At 38.8% G+C, this 13,856-nt stretch overlaps 1 protein-coding gene across 6 annotated transcripts in view; it reads left to right on the top strand.

The window, feature by feature from the left end:
- SEC24D (SEC24 homolog D, COPII coat complex component) overlaps positions 1 to 6,537 on the top strand; it is a 115,565-nt gene extending 109,028 nt beyond the window's left edge. For all 6 annotated transcript variants that reach the window (XM_054486504.1, XM_054486502.1, XM_054486505.2 and 3 more), the window contains exons 22-23: positions 733 to 822; positions 5,708 to 6,537. In XM_054486504.1, the coding sequence (XP_054342479.1) occupies positions 733 to 822; positions 5,708 to 5,848 (231 nt within the window). In that variant the 3' untranslated portion in view covers positions 5,849 to 6,537. The remainder of the gene's footprint in view (positions 1 to 732; positions 823 to 5,707) is intronic.
- Positions 6,538 to 13,856: the final 7,319 nt, after the last annotated feature.

Here is a 13,856-nt window from a genome sequence, read left to right as displayed (position 1 = left end):
AACACTCTATAAATTCACAGATGCTGAAGTCCCTGATATAAAATGGCATGGTATTTGCATATAACTTGTGCATATACCCCCATATATTTTAAATCATCTCTAGATTACTTATAACACCAGCTGGGCATGGTGGCTCACACCTATAATCCCAGCACTTTGGGAGGCTGAAGCGGGAGGATTGCTTGAGTGCAGGCGTTCAAGACCAGCCTGGGCAACATGGTGAGACCCTCTCTCTATCAAAAAAAAAAAAAAAAAAAAGATTACCTATAACACCTAATACAATATAAAATGCTATGTAAATAGTTGTTAAACTATATTGTTTACAGAATAATGCAAAAAAAAACCCCAAAATCCATGTCTTTTCAGTACAGATGCATTTTTTGCAAGTAATATTTTTGTCTGTGGTTGGCTGAATCCATGGATGCAGAACCCATGGATACAGAGGGCTGACTACGTCTGTGCTGTGTCATTTCAGTGATGTACATGTGTCAAATTCCAGAGGAAGAGTTTTTTTCAAAAGACAGAAATAATTGTCTTCTGTCAATTATGGGAATGGGTGCCAATAATTTTTAGTGCATTTTCCCCACAGTTTTGGTTTTCAGGTAATGAACTACACCAATGTTCAAGTACATGGTTTTAGAAGGATGTTTTTAACATTATGATAATCTCATATTGCTACTTCTATCTAAATGTTATAAACTGTACTAAAACTTTGATTTTCTTAAATTTAAGACATTGCTGCCTGAAGTGGGAAACCCATACTCTCAACAACTCAGAATGATAATGAGTATTATCCAACAAAAGAGGCCATATTCAATGAAGGTAAGAAAGCAATTTTATTTTTCCCTTTATTCAAATGTTAAAAATTTCATTAAAGACTTAAAATGCGCACCCTATATTTTTATGACATGATCTTTGATTTTAAAAACTCACACCATCACAAATCTAAAACAAAAGTTAAAAAAACCTCACATTAACCTCTAAGTATATCTACCTACTTACCAGTCACAAACATAAATGGCTACTACCATGGGTTAACTATGGGGGTATCTTAAGTCAGTATTAACTTCATGATTTAATAGCAATTGGTACCATTAACAGACTTTGAAATGACTTTTCTTCTGGTGCCTAAAATTACTTAATTATAAAAGTATCATTTAGAACATTTGTAAAATTTGATTTATTACAATGTTTAATTTATATTCTCTGAAGAGTTTTGTTATTCTTGTCCTTCCAAGCCCTTGTAACCTTTTCTGAGTTTGAGTAAAAAAATTTAATATGTCTAGAACCCAGGAAAATTATATGTTGTTGCCACGTTCCAGATACTTACTTGTTTTCCTTCCCAAGCTCAGTATTAGAGTCTCCTGGGATCTAGAATGTATAGATGATGATGATGTGCTGTGTAACACTGCTTACTGAAGAGCTATAAGACACTCACCTGGAGGCACGTGTCTACAAGTGCCAGGGTATTTATGGGGCCAGTTGTCTCCTGAAATGTAAATGTGATGTCAATCTGAACCAACATTCGTAACTGTGAAAGTAACTCATGCATGCAAACATCAACTTTAGGTAGAGCTTAGGCAAATTGAACTAATGACATCTGGATGAATACACAACTTTTCTAGAACAGTTTTCAAACCACACAGCACCTATGGTTCAGTTTAAGGGCAGGACCTAGAGATGACAGACAAGGCTCAAACTAAACACATTCTCTTAAGATTTGGTTACACGTTTTTCTAGGGCATTCTCTCTGAATGCCCTAGAAACATGTGTAACCAAATCTTGAGTCTCATGAAATGCAAATTGAAAGCCACTGGTATTTAGAATGCACAGCAATAATGATTCACCTTCATCCCAGCTGCAGCAACTGCATCCTTCCAACTGGGCATTTGCAGAGAAGAGGCAGGACTAAGCATGGAGATCATCCTTGTGCTCAGTAGTTCCTCCTTCAGGGAAAACCATTAAACTTTCCTCTGCTTTCTCCCACCTGTTCCAACCTCTTATCAAAGTTATGTCAGCTTTGGTTATAAAACCATCTGGGGGTGAGCTTCAAATATTATATGTGAATAAAATATTAAGCACCTGTGTGATAAAACAATTTTAGCTTGAATACTTAAAGAATCAGATATTCTTATGTACTACCTGCAGATGTATCCATCTGTTCATAGAGTGCTATCTCTATAAAGAATTAGAAATATCTAAAATCTACAGATGTCAGAGTTGAAAGGAATCTGGGAGATACCTGGCTTCCTGTACCTGCACATCACAGACATGAAAGTGAGGCTCAAAGGACCTCACTAGCTTGGTCCGGGTCTCACAACTGGATCATAGCAGATACAGGGCTTGTACTAGCTGCTTAGTCCCAGTGCACTTAGCATTCCACCCTTTCTCTGACACTTGAAAACTGACTAAACAAAGGAAATGAAAACATACTTTTAAAGGGTTAAGATTAGGTAGGAGAAAAGAGTTGGTATGGAAGGATCAAGAGTAACAAAATCAAATCTAGAAGGAACTGCTACCTTCTAGGTTATGCTAATTACGTTTTCAAAAACCCAGGCCTCTTAGACCTTATTGTCAGATTATTCTCATATATGTGGGGAACAACAACAAAAAAGATTTCTACTACAGTATATCTACAGATGACCGAAACCAAGTGCCTTCCTGAGAAATTCTAGTCCTGCCCTGCACGGTTCTCTGTGCTCCAAATGTTTTTTATTCTCTCTCCTTCCACTTGTATTTTCTAGAGTATTCCTTTCCCATTGGCCCTTTTCCAGTTTACAAGCTGTTCAAATCTACCTTCATAGAAGCTGCCACTTCTCCAAGATTCTGCTTCTCTTTCCTCATTCATTCTACAAATATTTATTGAACACCGGCAACATACCAAACATTCTACAACCAAGCTCCTTGAAAAAGTCTATATTAACTGCTCTTTCCTTCTTCTCATCTCTCCAGTTCTCTGTAAACTGCCAAATTGCTAAAGACAATTGATTCTCAATCCTTTTATGCATTTACAAGGTTGACTACTTCCTCAAATTCTCTCCTGTCAGCTTTCAAAACATCCCCTGCTCCTGATTCTTCTTTCTCAGTGACTCTTTTTCATAGGCTTCTCTTCATTCATCTGCCACTTAAGAGTTAATATTCCCCAAAGGTTGTATCATGGCTCTCTTCTCGCTCAACATGTTCTACCTGGGCCTTCCTAATCACTCCCATGCTTCAGCGATTCCCTGTGAGTCAGCCAATGAAAGATGAGACTGGCTTTTGAAGCACATTAATTCTTTAAGACCTCTGGTAAGGTGACCCAGAGAATGTCACATTCAGAGTTAGCCAGTCTTCCCTTGGAGAAGGCACACAAGAAGCAAGGAGGTGACGAGCAGTGATTATTTTAATGTTCTCCTCCTACTCTATAGGGCCATACCCCTCCCTTTAGAAATGTAAAGCGGGGAAATAAAGACGGATCTACCAATCCATACCAGGATGCTTTCCTTTTATTGGTGTGGGTGTGCCCCTTGAAGAGACGACCATCACTGTGTCAAGACAGGCCAATACCACTTCCATGACTCCACTCCCCTGAGACCTTCCACTATATTTTCTGTGTCATCCTGACACCTGTAGATAATCAAATGGTAGGATAGGATATTAATCACTGTAGCTTAAAGTTAAGTTTCTCCCAAGGCTGAAATTCATTCCCTGTTCTACTTACCACCTCAGCTCGTAGCGAGACACTTTGTCAGAGGAGGTTGTACAGTAAGCACCACACAAAAACAAAAACAAAAAACCCAAGTGAATGGCAGCAATAGAAAATACCTCAGATGAGCAACCTGAATTTCTTTCCATTAATTTCCATAAAGAAAGTAAATTCTAAAGAAATTGGAACTTCAAGTCTTTCCTCCTTCAATGTCTTATTCTGCCCAGCCTCAGCCTGAGTTGTGTCAGAGGCTAGACCCACACTGCCCCTACCAATCATGGACAGTAGTAAAGTCGTAGTGGCATGTGGGAGAGGGTGGATAAAACATAAAATGAAAAGAATCCTGACTTCAGGTTCATCAGGAGGCAAATTTTAAACTTCTTTGGAGAAATCTCATTAAGGGATAGTTTTGCTTCCTCATGTAGGAGTGGAATCTGCCTATGCACACAGTTATTCCAGTGCCAACTCCCAGTACCTAGAGCTGACACCCAAAAGCCAAGGCATCACACATATCTGGATCCACATGGAATTAGCTGAGTTGTGGCAGCAGCAGTTGTTCTTATATATTATTATTTTTACTAGGTCGGGGCAACTTAAAACCCAACAGACTTGGATCCAGGTCAAAACATTATAAAGGAAAAAAGCAAGTGGTGTTGACAGAGTTACTCTCTGCTTGATAACTAAAAAGCATAGAAGGCAAAAGTAGGGCAGGCCCTGCCCTCCTAGCCAAAATTGCACATACCTTCCCTGCTGCAGCTGGTGAAGTGGCTAACTGCATGTGCTTCCCTATTGCAGGCCTTTCTGGTGTGTTTACCTCCTGAGAGGAAGAAGTGAGAAACACCCTGGTTCCTCTTAATTATATAGGAGGCAGGTGGAGAGGCATTGTTGTGCATGTATGGCTCAGTTAACCCCACTTGTGGTGCAATAAATATGAAATTATGACAATTCAGATCATCTACCTTGACTTCCTCAAGTACGAATACAGGTGTAGAAAGAAGGGCTCAAAGTGTTTATGACAAAACTGCCTCTCTTCTGGGCTTCTTCCCTGTGGGTTTCTTAGAGCGGCACTCTCCAGTAACACAGATGCATATGCAATTCTATGTTTTCTGATGACTGCATTTAAAAAGAAAAAAATTCATTTAAATAATTAATTTAACCCAGTATAGCCAAAATATAATTTCTATATGTAATCTGTGTCATCAATTATTGAGATATTTTTACATTTTATTTTTCATACTAAGTCTAGAAATCTATTGTGTATCTTATATTTACAGCACATCTCAATTTGGATTAGCCACATTTTAAGTGCTCAATAGTATGTGTGTCTGGCTGTTGTACTGGACAGCACTGGTCTAGAGAATCGTGATGAGCAAAGGACAGGAGTTCTCCCTGTTTTCCCTGTGTGTTAACCTCTCTAGCATCTCTCCAATCTACCCCTTTTCCACCTCCACTGCTCTAATTCCGAACCTGATCATCTCCCACCCAGACGCTTCAAACCACTTCCTGTCTAGTGTCCCTCATCTCACGAATGTATTGTACATACTGCTGCCACTTAACTGTCTCATTTCATTCTTCTGCACTTTCACTGGATCACATTTCCTACAGAAACCCAAACTCATTATGATGATAATTTGTCCCTTTTAGAAGCCTGTGATAATTTACATGCCAGCCATAATTGTATCTCTGGTACATGGCACATGTATTCCAGTATGGAACACTCTCTAGCCCTACCCCTATCCTTTAAGGCTCAGGGGACAGTTACTATCATTGTGAAGCCTTTCCCATAACACTCTGCTTAGGTTTCATTTTTGCCACTTAAAATTGTATGTCTTAGGTTTTGGGGTTTCGGGGTCCATGCCTCTTTCCACTCTAGATATTAGGCACTTTCCCATCATCCTCCATAGCCTCGCACATAATGGACATTCAATAATGTTTGCCGAAATTGAAAGAGACAAAATTGAGCCATTTTCAAATAATGTTTATAACCAGGGGCTGTTACTGTTTTGTTTTGTTTTTTCCTAGCTCACAATCGTAAAGCAGCGAGAACAGCCAGAAATGGTTTTCCGACAGTTCTTGGTAGAAGACAAAGGACTTTATGGAGGCTCTTCTTATGTGGATTTCCTTTGTTGTGTTCACAAGGAGATCTGTCAGCTGCTTAATTAATTGAAACTTCTCTGTCATTGATGTTGCATTTCTAAGGAGATAATCTCCTTCTTGGTGCCTAATTTTCTAGATGATAATAGGCTAGTTTTGATTTCTTGCTCATTTTCAGAATAACTTTCCAGGAAGAGACGGCATTTAGAACTTCAGCTTTGGTGCTCAGGTATAAAGCCAATTAAGGTACAATTGTACCATAAAGGGAACAATCTGTTTCTGATTGCACAGTTTCTAATTTTTAAAACTGATGTGGTTTGCGTTTCATAAAAGGTAAAGTTTACAGAACCATAAACATTCTCAATTTTCTTTATGCTAGACATATAAATTATTTTTCAAACTGTATAGATTTGGGGTAAAAAGTTGTCTCAGTTCCTCTCCCAATTGCAATGACAAAAAAAAGCTTAATTTTTACATTATACTTAATTTTTTAAAACCATGTAACTCCATTGAACACATTTTTCAACTTAAGGTTTGCATAGCAGACTTTTAATAACCTTGGGATTTATCTGGTAGAACAATATGTGTTCTACATTTTTTTCATAATTATATATTGTGTATGTTAAAACTATTTTCCAGTTTTGTCTGTAAAACTGTCTTTATCAATATGCTTAATGGTTCTTTGTACAATTTTGAAAGTTTCTACTTGTATATAATGGATCTTAACCAGTATCAATAAATCACTTTGTATAATCTTAGTAGGTAGATTTATTTATTTATTTATTATGTATTTTTAGGTCTTAAAAAGAAATAAGGGTAGTATTCAAAATGTCTTGGCAAAAAGTTGTTTGGGTAGCTCACTAAGAACAAATCAGGAAAACAAAATTTTCTCTTTTTTTTGAGGGTGGAGGAGTATTAGGCAATAAATCTAAGAAACATCATATTATACTTGAGAAAGGCATTTCAAAGTTCTCTAAAATGTTTTTGTGGGCAAAATAAATAGAAATGGGCTACATGAAACCATTATTAATGAATATGTCTAAACCTAGGAGAATGATTTTGAGTGATGTCACAAAGGCATCTGCCTCTACCTGCCCTATTCAACTTTGTTATCAATTATATGAATAATAATAGCTAACATATATTGAGTACATATCGTGTCCCAAGAACTGCACTATGTTTTTTGTGAACATATGCACATGTATTCTTCACAGCAACCCTGATCCTGTTATCAGCCCCATTTACACATGAAGAAACAGGCTTAAGTACCTTGTCTCTGATTATATGGCTAGTAAGGTTTATTTATAAATTAGATGTCATGAAGTAGGTAGAAAAACAAATAATACAGTGACAGAACTAAAATCCTCCCATGTTAGCCAATTGGCATGTTGCTTCAACATCAACTTGGATGAGTTTAACATCATCAACTTGGATGAGTTTAACAAGAAGAAATGTAAGCTCCTAGACTTGTGTCCAAAAAACAAATGCATATGCAGGAGATCATTCTTGGAAACAACACGTTAGAAAAAGAACTTACTTAGGGAGTTTGCCGTTATGAATCACTAGTGGAATGAAAGCAAATATGATCTCAATCTACCTTATTACTAGGATAGGCTGTCAAATGAGCATAGTGATGGTTCCACTCTACTCTGAGGTCAGGCCACACCTAGGTGATTGTTCAATTCTAGGCACCATGCCCTATGTGAAATAGAAGCACAGAGCACATTCCTTTATTCATTTGAAGGCTGTCTAATGATTTGTTCTTTGTGTTCTTTAGGGTATAGAACCAGAACCATTAAATAGAAGTGACAGGCTGGGTGCGGTGGCTCACGCCTCTAATACCAACACTTTGGGTGGCCGAGGCGGGTGGATCACTTGAGGTCAGGAGTTTGAGACCAGCCTGGCCAACATGGTGAAACCCCGTCTCTACTGAAAATACAAAAAATTAGCTGGGCGTGATGGCAGGCACCTGTAATCCCAGCTACTTGGGAGGCTGAGGCACGAGAATTGCTTGAACCCGGGAGGCAGAGGTTGCAGTGAGCTGAGATCGCACCATTGCACTCCAGCCTGGAAGACAGAGCTAGACTCAAAAAAAAAAAAAAAAAAAAAAAGTTACAAAGTGCCAGTTAACACAAGAAACTTCTAAATAATTAGGTGCTCAAAGAATATACCATTGGAAGTAGTATCTTCTCATTTAACAAATACTGACTGCACATTTTCTAGGTGCCAAACACTAGGCGCTATACTGGAGAGACAACAGTGAACAGCACAAGCAAAGTCCCTGCCATCTCTACAATTATAGGAAAGTTTCAGAAATGCCATAAAATGCTACAGTAAGCACACAGCAGGGATATCTGACCTGGTCTAGCCGGAGGGGCAAGCTGTAGTCAGCAAAGATTTTCCAGAGGAAATTACATTGAAGATGAGACCCGAAAAATGGTAAACATTTGCCAGGTAATTGGCAGTATTGGTAAATATGCTAGCAGAAGAGAAAATAAGCACGAAGGCTCAGAGTGGAGAGGGTACACATCACCCTTTCAGTAAACTAAAGAACTTAAACTTGGCTGGAACTATCAAGGAGAGACAAAGTCGTAAAAGATAAAGTTGGAGAAGCAAGTAGAGTGAGACTTAGCCAAGGAAGAGTTTGGACTTTATCCTAATGACAAAGTGAAGACCTTCAAAGTAATTTAAGCAGGAGCAGCAGGATCACTCTAGAAAGATCACTTTGGGGTTGTAAGGTGATGTAACTTGCAGCAGACAGACCATTTAGGAGGCTATCAGAATAGTTCATTTGAGTTCACGATGGCCTGAATTAAAATAATGGTATTTAGTTGGGGGTGGGGGAATTGGGGGAGAGGTGATGTAAGGGAAGAGAAAGTGTCAGAAAATGATTTGTGTTGAGCAACTGGGTAGACAGATGATTCTCTGAGAGGAAACAGAAATAAAAACAGCTTGTGTATGTCAGTGTGTATGTAAAGGGTATAGTTCAGATTGTACATATTTAAGGTAGCTTGCAAGCTATCCAAGTGAGATAAACTATAAGACCTAAAAATATGGGTGTGAAGCTCAGCAGAGAGCTGTGAGCTAAAGATTTGCAAGCCATCTACATGTATATTAAGAAAAGGAAGCTACACAAGTGGCTGAAAAAACTTAGGCTGACTCTGTAGAGTGGGAAGGAAGCAAATCCCTACGGCAGTCACTAGAAACCTTGAAACTGGGAAGAGCCAGAGAGGTAGGAAGGGAACTTGGCTAGAAGATGTCACAAACCTCAAGGTAAAAGAGGGGGTGCATGAAGAGAGTGGGCAGCCAAGTTACAGGCTTCCAAAAGACAAAGACAAAAATGTTTGTTGGGATTAGTAAAAGGTCATGGGTGACTTTGGTGAAGAGCAGTTTCTCTAAATCAGTGAGGCTAAAGGCTAGATTACAACAGGTTGAAGAAGGGGAGGCAGAATGGAGGCAACTCAAGAGGCGACGAGCGGGTGGATCACAGAAAGGGGAGGATTTTTTAAATTTTAAAATTTTTTTTAATTTTAAATTTTAAGGGATTTGCCATTTAAATGCTGGTGGAAAGAAGCCAGTATTATGTTGAAAAAATACACATAGTGACAATACTGTACTACAAAGAATGTTGAAGATTGAAGACAGAGAAAAAATATTCAAAAGAGCAAGACCCTTGGAAAACAGAGGCAATATAATACAAATGGTGAGGTTAGCTTTCATGGTAGAAGAAACCCAATATGTAATGGAAATGCTCCAGTGAGTCCTGAATGACCACTTGCCAAAAATAGTGTAAGTGCTGCTCTGAAACGGTGCTCCCCCTCCCCAGACTGGAAGAGCTGGTGGAGCACAACCGCTCAGACCCATGTCGCTCTGGACCCAGCGACATGGGTTTCTATACTAGTTCCACCACTAGCTGTGTGATCCACGGCAAGTTAGAAAATTTTCTGTGTCTGTTTCCTCCAGTTTTTTCAAGAATTAAAGTTTATAAAGGGCCTCGAACAGTGTCTGACACATAATGCTGCTATTTAAGTGTTCATTGCTGTTATTGTTTTATTAGTTTTTTTACTAAACTTGCTAAGGATCATAAAAACTAGGACTAATCTGACTCCTAATTGGATTTGCTACTATGCCACCAGTATCATAATTGACATCCTCCAAATCAAGTTATCTTTAAATGCTATAGAAATTCCAATAAACAGATGGTTTCAGAGATTAGAATAAATTTGCCATATGAGAAACTTGCAGCTTAAACTACTTTAAATGCTAAAAACCAAAACCTCAATAATATATAAACCAAAGACAGGAACTTGTATTTCAAATGTTAAGGAACCATTATTAAAAAAAAAAGAAATGAGTTCCCTCACTTTTTGAAGGCACATCTTTGAGGTTACCAAATGGCAACTTTCCTAGAAGGTTCACTTCTAAAAGTCTAACATAATGGCAGTAGACTGAGAATAATTAAGAATCATCTAGATTTGTTTCCAAAAAACAAATGCATATGCAGGATATCGTTCTTGGAAACAATACATGTTAGAAAAAGAACTTAGGGAGTTTGCCATTATGAATCACTAGTGTGGAATGAAAGCAGGTATGATCTCAGTCTATCTTTGGCCTCAAAAGACAAGTGAGTACTTGTACCAAAATGAGAAGTTTTAGGGAAAGTCCACCAAATATAATTTTCTAACAGAACTGTTCATAAATGGTTGTTTGGGAAAGTAATCTTCTCATCACTTTTTTTGTTGTTGTTTTTTGAGACAAGGTCTCAGTTTGTTGCCCAGGCTGGAGTGCAGTGGCAAGATCATGACTCACTGCAGCCTCAACCTCCTGGGTTCAAGTGATCCTCCTGCCTTGGCCTCCTGAGTATCTGGGATTACAGGCATGTGCCTGGCTAATTTTTTGTAGAGATGTGGTTTCACCATGTTTCCCACACTGGTCACAAACTCCTGGGCTCAAGCAATCCTCCCGCCTCAGCCTCCCAAGGTGAATTCCTCCTCCAATGAATAGCAGTTTTCAGATAGTTCAAAGACATATCTCTATCATGTTTCTTGTGCAAGCTAAACTCCCTCAATTTCCAAAATGTACCCTCATAAACATTTCCAGAGCCATTGTTATCCAAACTTAATACATGAGAATCTAGTTTTGAATCACAGAAAGAACAAAGTCAATTTGGGGAGACAAATTACTAGTGTTTCATTAAGGAAACTATAAGTGGATTACAGATGCAGTCTCAAGAATACATGAGTTGTGTAAGAATTTTCTTTTTTTGGAGACGGAGTCTTGCTCTGTTGCCCAGGCTGGAGTGCAGTGGCGCGATCTCGGCTCACTGCAACCTCCGCCTCCCGGGTTCAAGCGATTCTCCTGCCTCAGCCTCCCAAGTAGCTGGGACTACAGGTGCATGCCACCATGCCAGGCTAATTTTTTGTATTTTAGTAGAGACGGGGTTTTACTCTTGTTGCCCAGGCTGTTCTCGAACTCCTAAGCTCAGGCAATCCGCCCACCTCAGCCTCCCAAAGTGCTAGGATTATAGGCGTGAGCCACCGTGCCCGGCCGAGTTGTGTAAGAATTTTTAGGGAATGCTTTTTGATTTTATTTTTCCACTTTCTTATTATTTGAGATGAAGTCTCACTATGTCACCCAGGCTGGTGTCCAGCTTCCAGGCTCAAGTAATCCTTCCATCTCAGCCTCCCACATAGCTAGGATTACAGGCCATTATGCCTGGCTTTGATAATTTTTTAAAAAATTATATTACAGAATTACCATTCAACCTATTACTAAGTATATACCCAAAAGAAAATAAATCATTCTACCAAAAAGACACACGTTCATAGCAGCACTATTCACAATAGCAAAGACATGGAATCAACCTACGTACCCATCAATGGTGGACTGGATAAAGAAAATGTGGTACACATACACTATGGAATACTTCACAGCCATGTAAAAGAATGAAAGCATGTTCTTTGCAGCAACATAGATGCAGCTGGAGGCCATTATCCTAAGCAAATTAACAAAGGAACAGAAAACCAAATACCACATGTTCTCGTAAGTGGGAGCTAAACATTTGCTACTCATAAAAATGGCAACAATAGACACGGAACTATTTGAGGCGGGAGGGAGGGAGCGGGGCAAGGATTCAAAAACGATCCAACAGTGTGTGCTCACTTTGTGTTTCTGTGTCACCTTTTGGTAATTATCACAATATTTCAAACCTGTTTATTATTATGTCTGTCATGGTGATGTGTGATCAGTGATCTTGGATGTTACTATCATAATTGTTTTGGGAGTGCCACAAACCGCACCCATATAAGATGGCAAACCCTAATCAATAAATGTTGTATGTGTTCTGATTGCTCCACCAAAAAAAAAAAAAGAAAAGAAAAAGAAAAACTTGGGTACTGTGCTCAGTACCTGAGTGACGATCATTCATACCCCAAACCTCAGCATCACACAATATACCCAGATAAAAAATCTGCATGTGTATCCCCTGAATTTAAAATAAAAGTTGAAAAAATTCTCTTACCAGTTATAAAAACAACTCCTTTGCAATGAGATTTGCAATTTTAAGACCTTCTGAAGAACGAGACTCTAGTTTTTTAGTCAGTATTTTTCAATCTGAGGTATTCCTTGGGTCCATGAAAAACTGTTTAAACACACATTATTCATGTTTGAAGAATACCATTTTGGGATACACAATGGGGTTTAATGTTACCCAATCAATGTTTTAGGGACCCCACTTCATATGCCTATGTGTCAAAAAGGTTATTACCTTTATGAATTAGGGAAGTTTCAAGCAGATATGAATTGCAACTGTAAACTCTGGTGTGCAAAAATGTCATATTTTTAAAATCAACCTAACTGAATCTGAATCTCTATCCCACAGGACTGAAAAGGAATCTTTACTCTCTTTCATCCACACTGATGACTAGTGTCAAAGTGCCCCATGGCTTCGTGAAGTCCAGGGCTCTCTGCTTTCATACCATGCTTGGGGAAAATGAGTGAGTGATCTGGGCTGAGCTACTTTCCCAGTGGAGCTCCGTGCCACTGAGCTCTTTCCCCATGAGGTTCTCTCTCCTAGGGCCATTGTTGCTGACCAGCAGCAGTTTCCTAAGACTCCTGGGTGCCACCCCACACCCATCCTCCACCATCCTGTCCGGCCCCCTCACTCAGGCAATCTACTGTCTCTATTATTCACAAGAGAAATATAATCTACTTTTTCCACTTAGGCTATAATTAAACAAGGTGACACAGGTGTAGTTAAATCACTCTCCTTATTTTAACATGTTGCCCTTGGCAGAGAAGTAATTGAAAATTTACATTCTAAGGAAGGAGTCAGGTTCCTTTAAAGTCAGACCAGGGGAAGTTAGTTCTGTTCAAGACCTCTGATAAATGGTAATTCAGTGGAAACTGCTTTGTTTTCTTTATCCCCAAAGATAATGTTCTTTTATTTGAGACAGAGAAAAAGTCTTTGTTAGAAAAACAGTCCTCTTACGCAGCAAGAAAGCATCAGTAGAAGGGAAAAGAGCTGCCAAGGGAAGGTTATGAAAAATCTCCTGGGAGTTATTTCCAATTATTAAGCAAGCCGCAAGGGAAAGGGACTATTTATTGAGCACTTATTATATGCCATACATTAGAAGCTGAGAAAGCATACCACTGCCCTTATAAAGCTAATGACAAAAACTAAGTCATAAGAGCCCAAGCAGCAGGGTAAAAGCTCAGGACTAGGTGAGTAGACAAATGCAGGTATCAGATGAAAAGGCAAGCTTTCTGTTTGAATCAGGGTAAAGGAAAGCAATCAGAACTGGGAAAGGTCCCCAAAGAGGCGCTGGTGCCATCCTGATCCACTATCTTGTCAGCACCATCTGAGGAAGGATATGGAGTTAAGATTCAAGGAGCTAGTTGGCTGATGGGCTTACATTTGTGTTTACATTTTTCTAAATTTTGCTTTGGAATTATTTTTATAAATATATTTTTAATCATGCATTATCCTTTAATTGAGCTTAATAGTAGAAAAGAAAGCTATAATCTTGAGTTTTTATTTACCATGCTATAAACCTAGCTTCTTAGACAAAACAAGAAT

The sequence above is a fragment of the Pongo pygmaeus genome, chromosome 3 (assembly GCF_028885625.2).
Source record: "Pongo pygmaeus isolate AG05252 chromosome 3, NHGRI_mPonPyg2-v2.0_pri, whole genome shotgun sequence".
Lineage (NCBI taxonomy): Eukaryota > Metazoa > Chordata > Mammalia > Primates > Hominidae > Pongo > Pongo pygmaeus.
The sequence above is the reverse complement of the archived record's forward strand: the minus strand, read 5'-3'. Positions and strand labels throughout refer to the sequence as shown.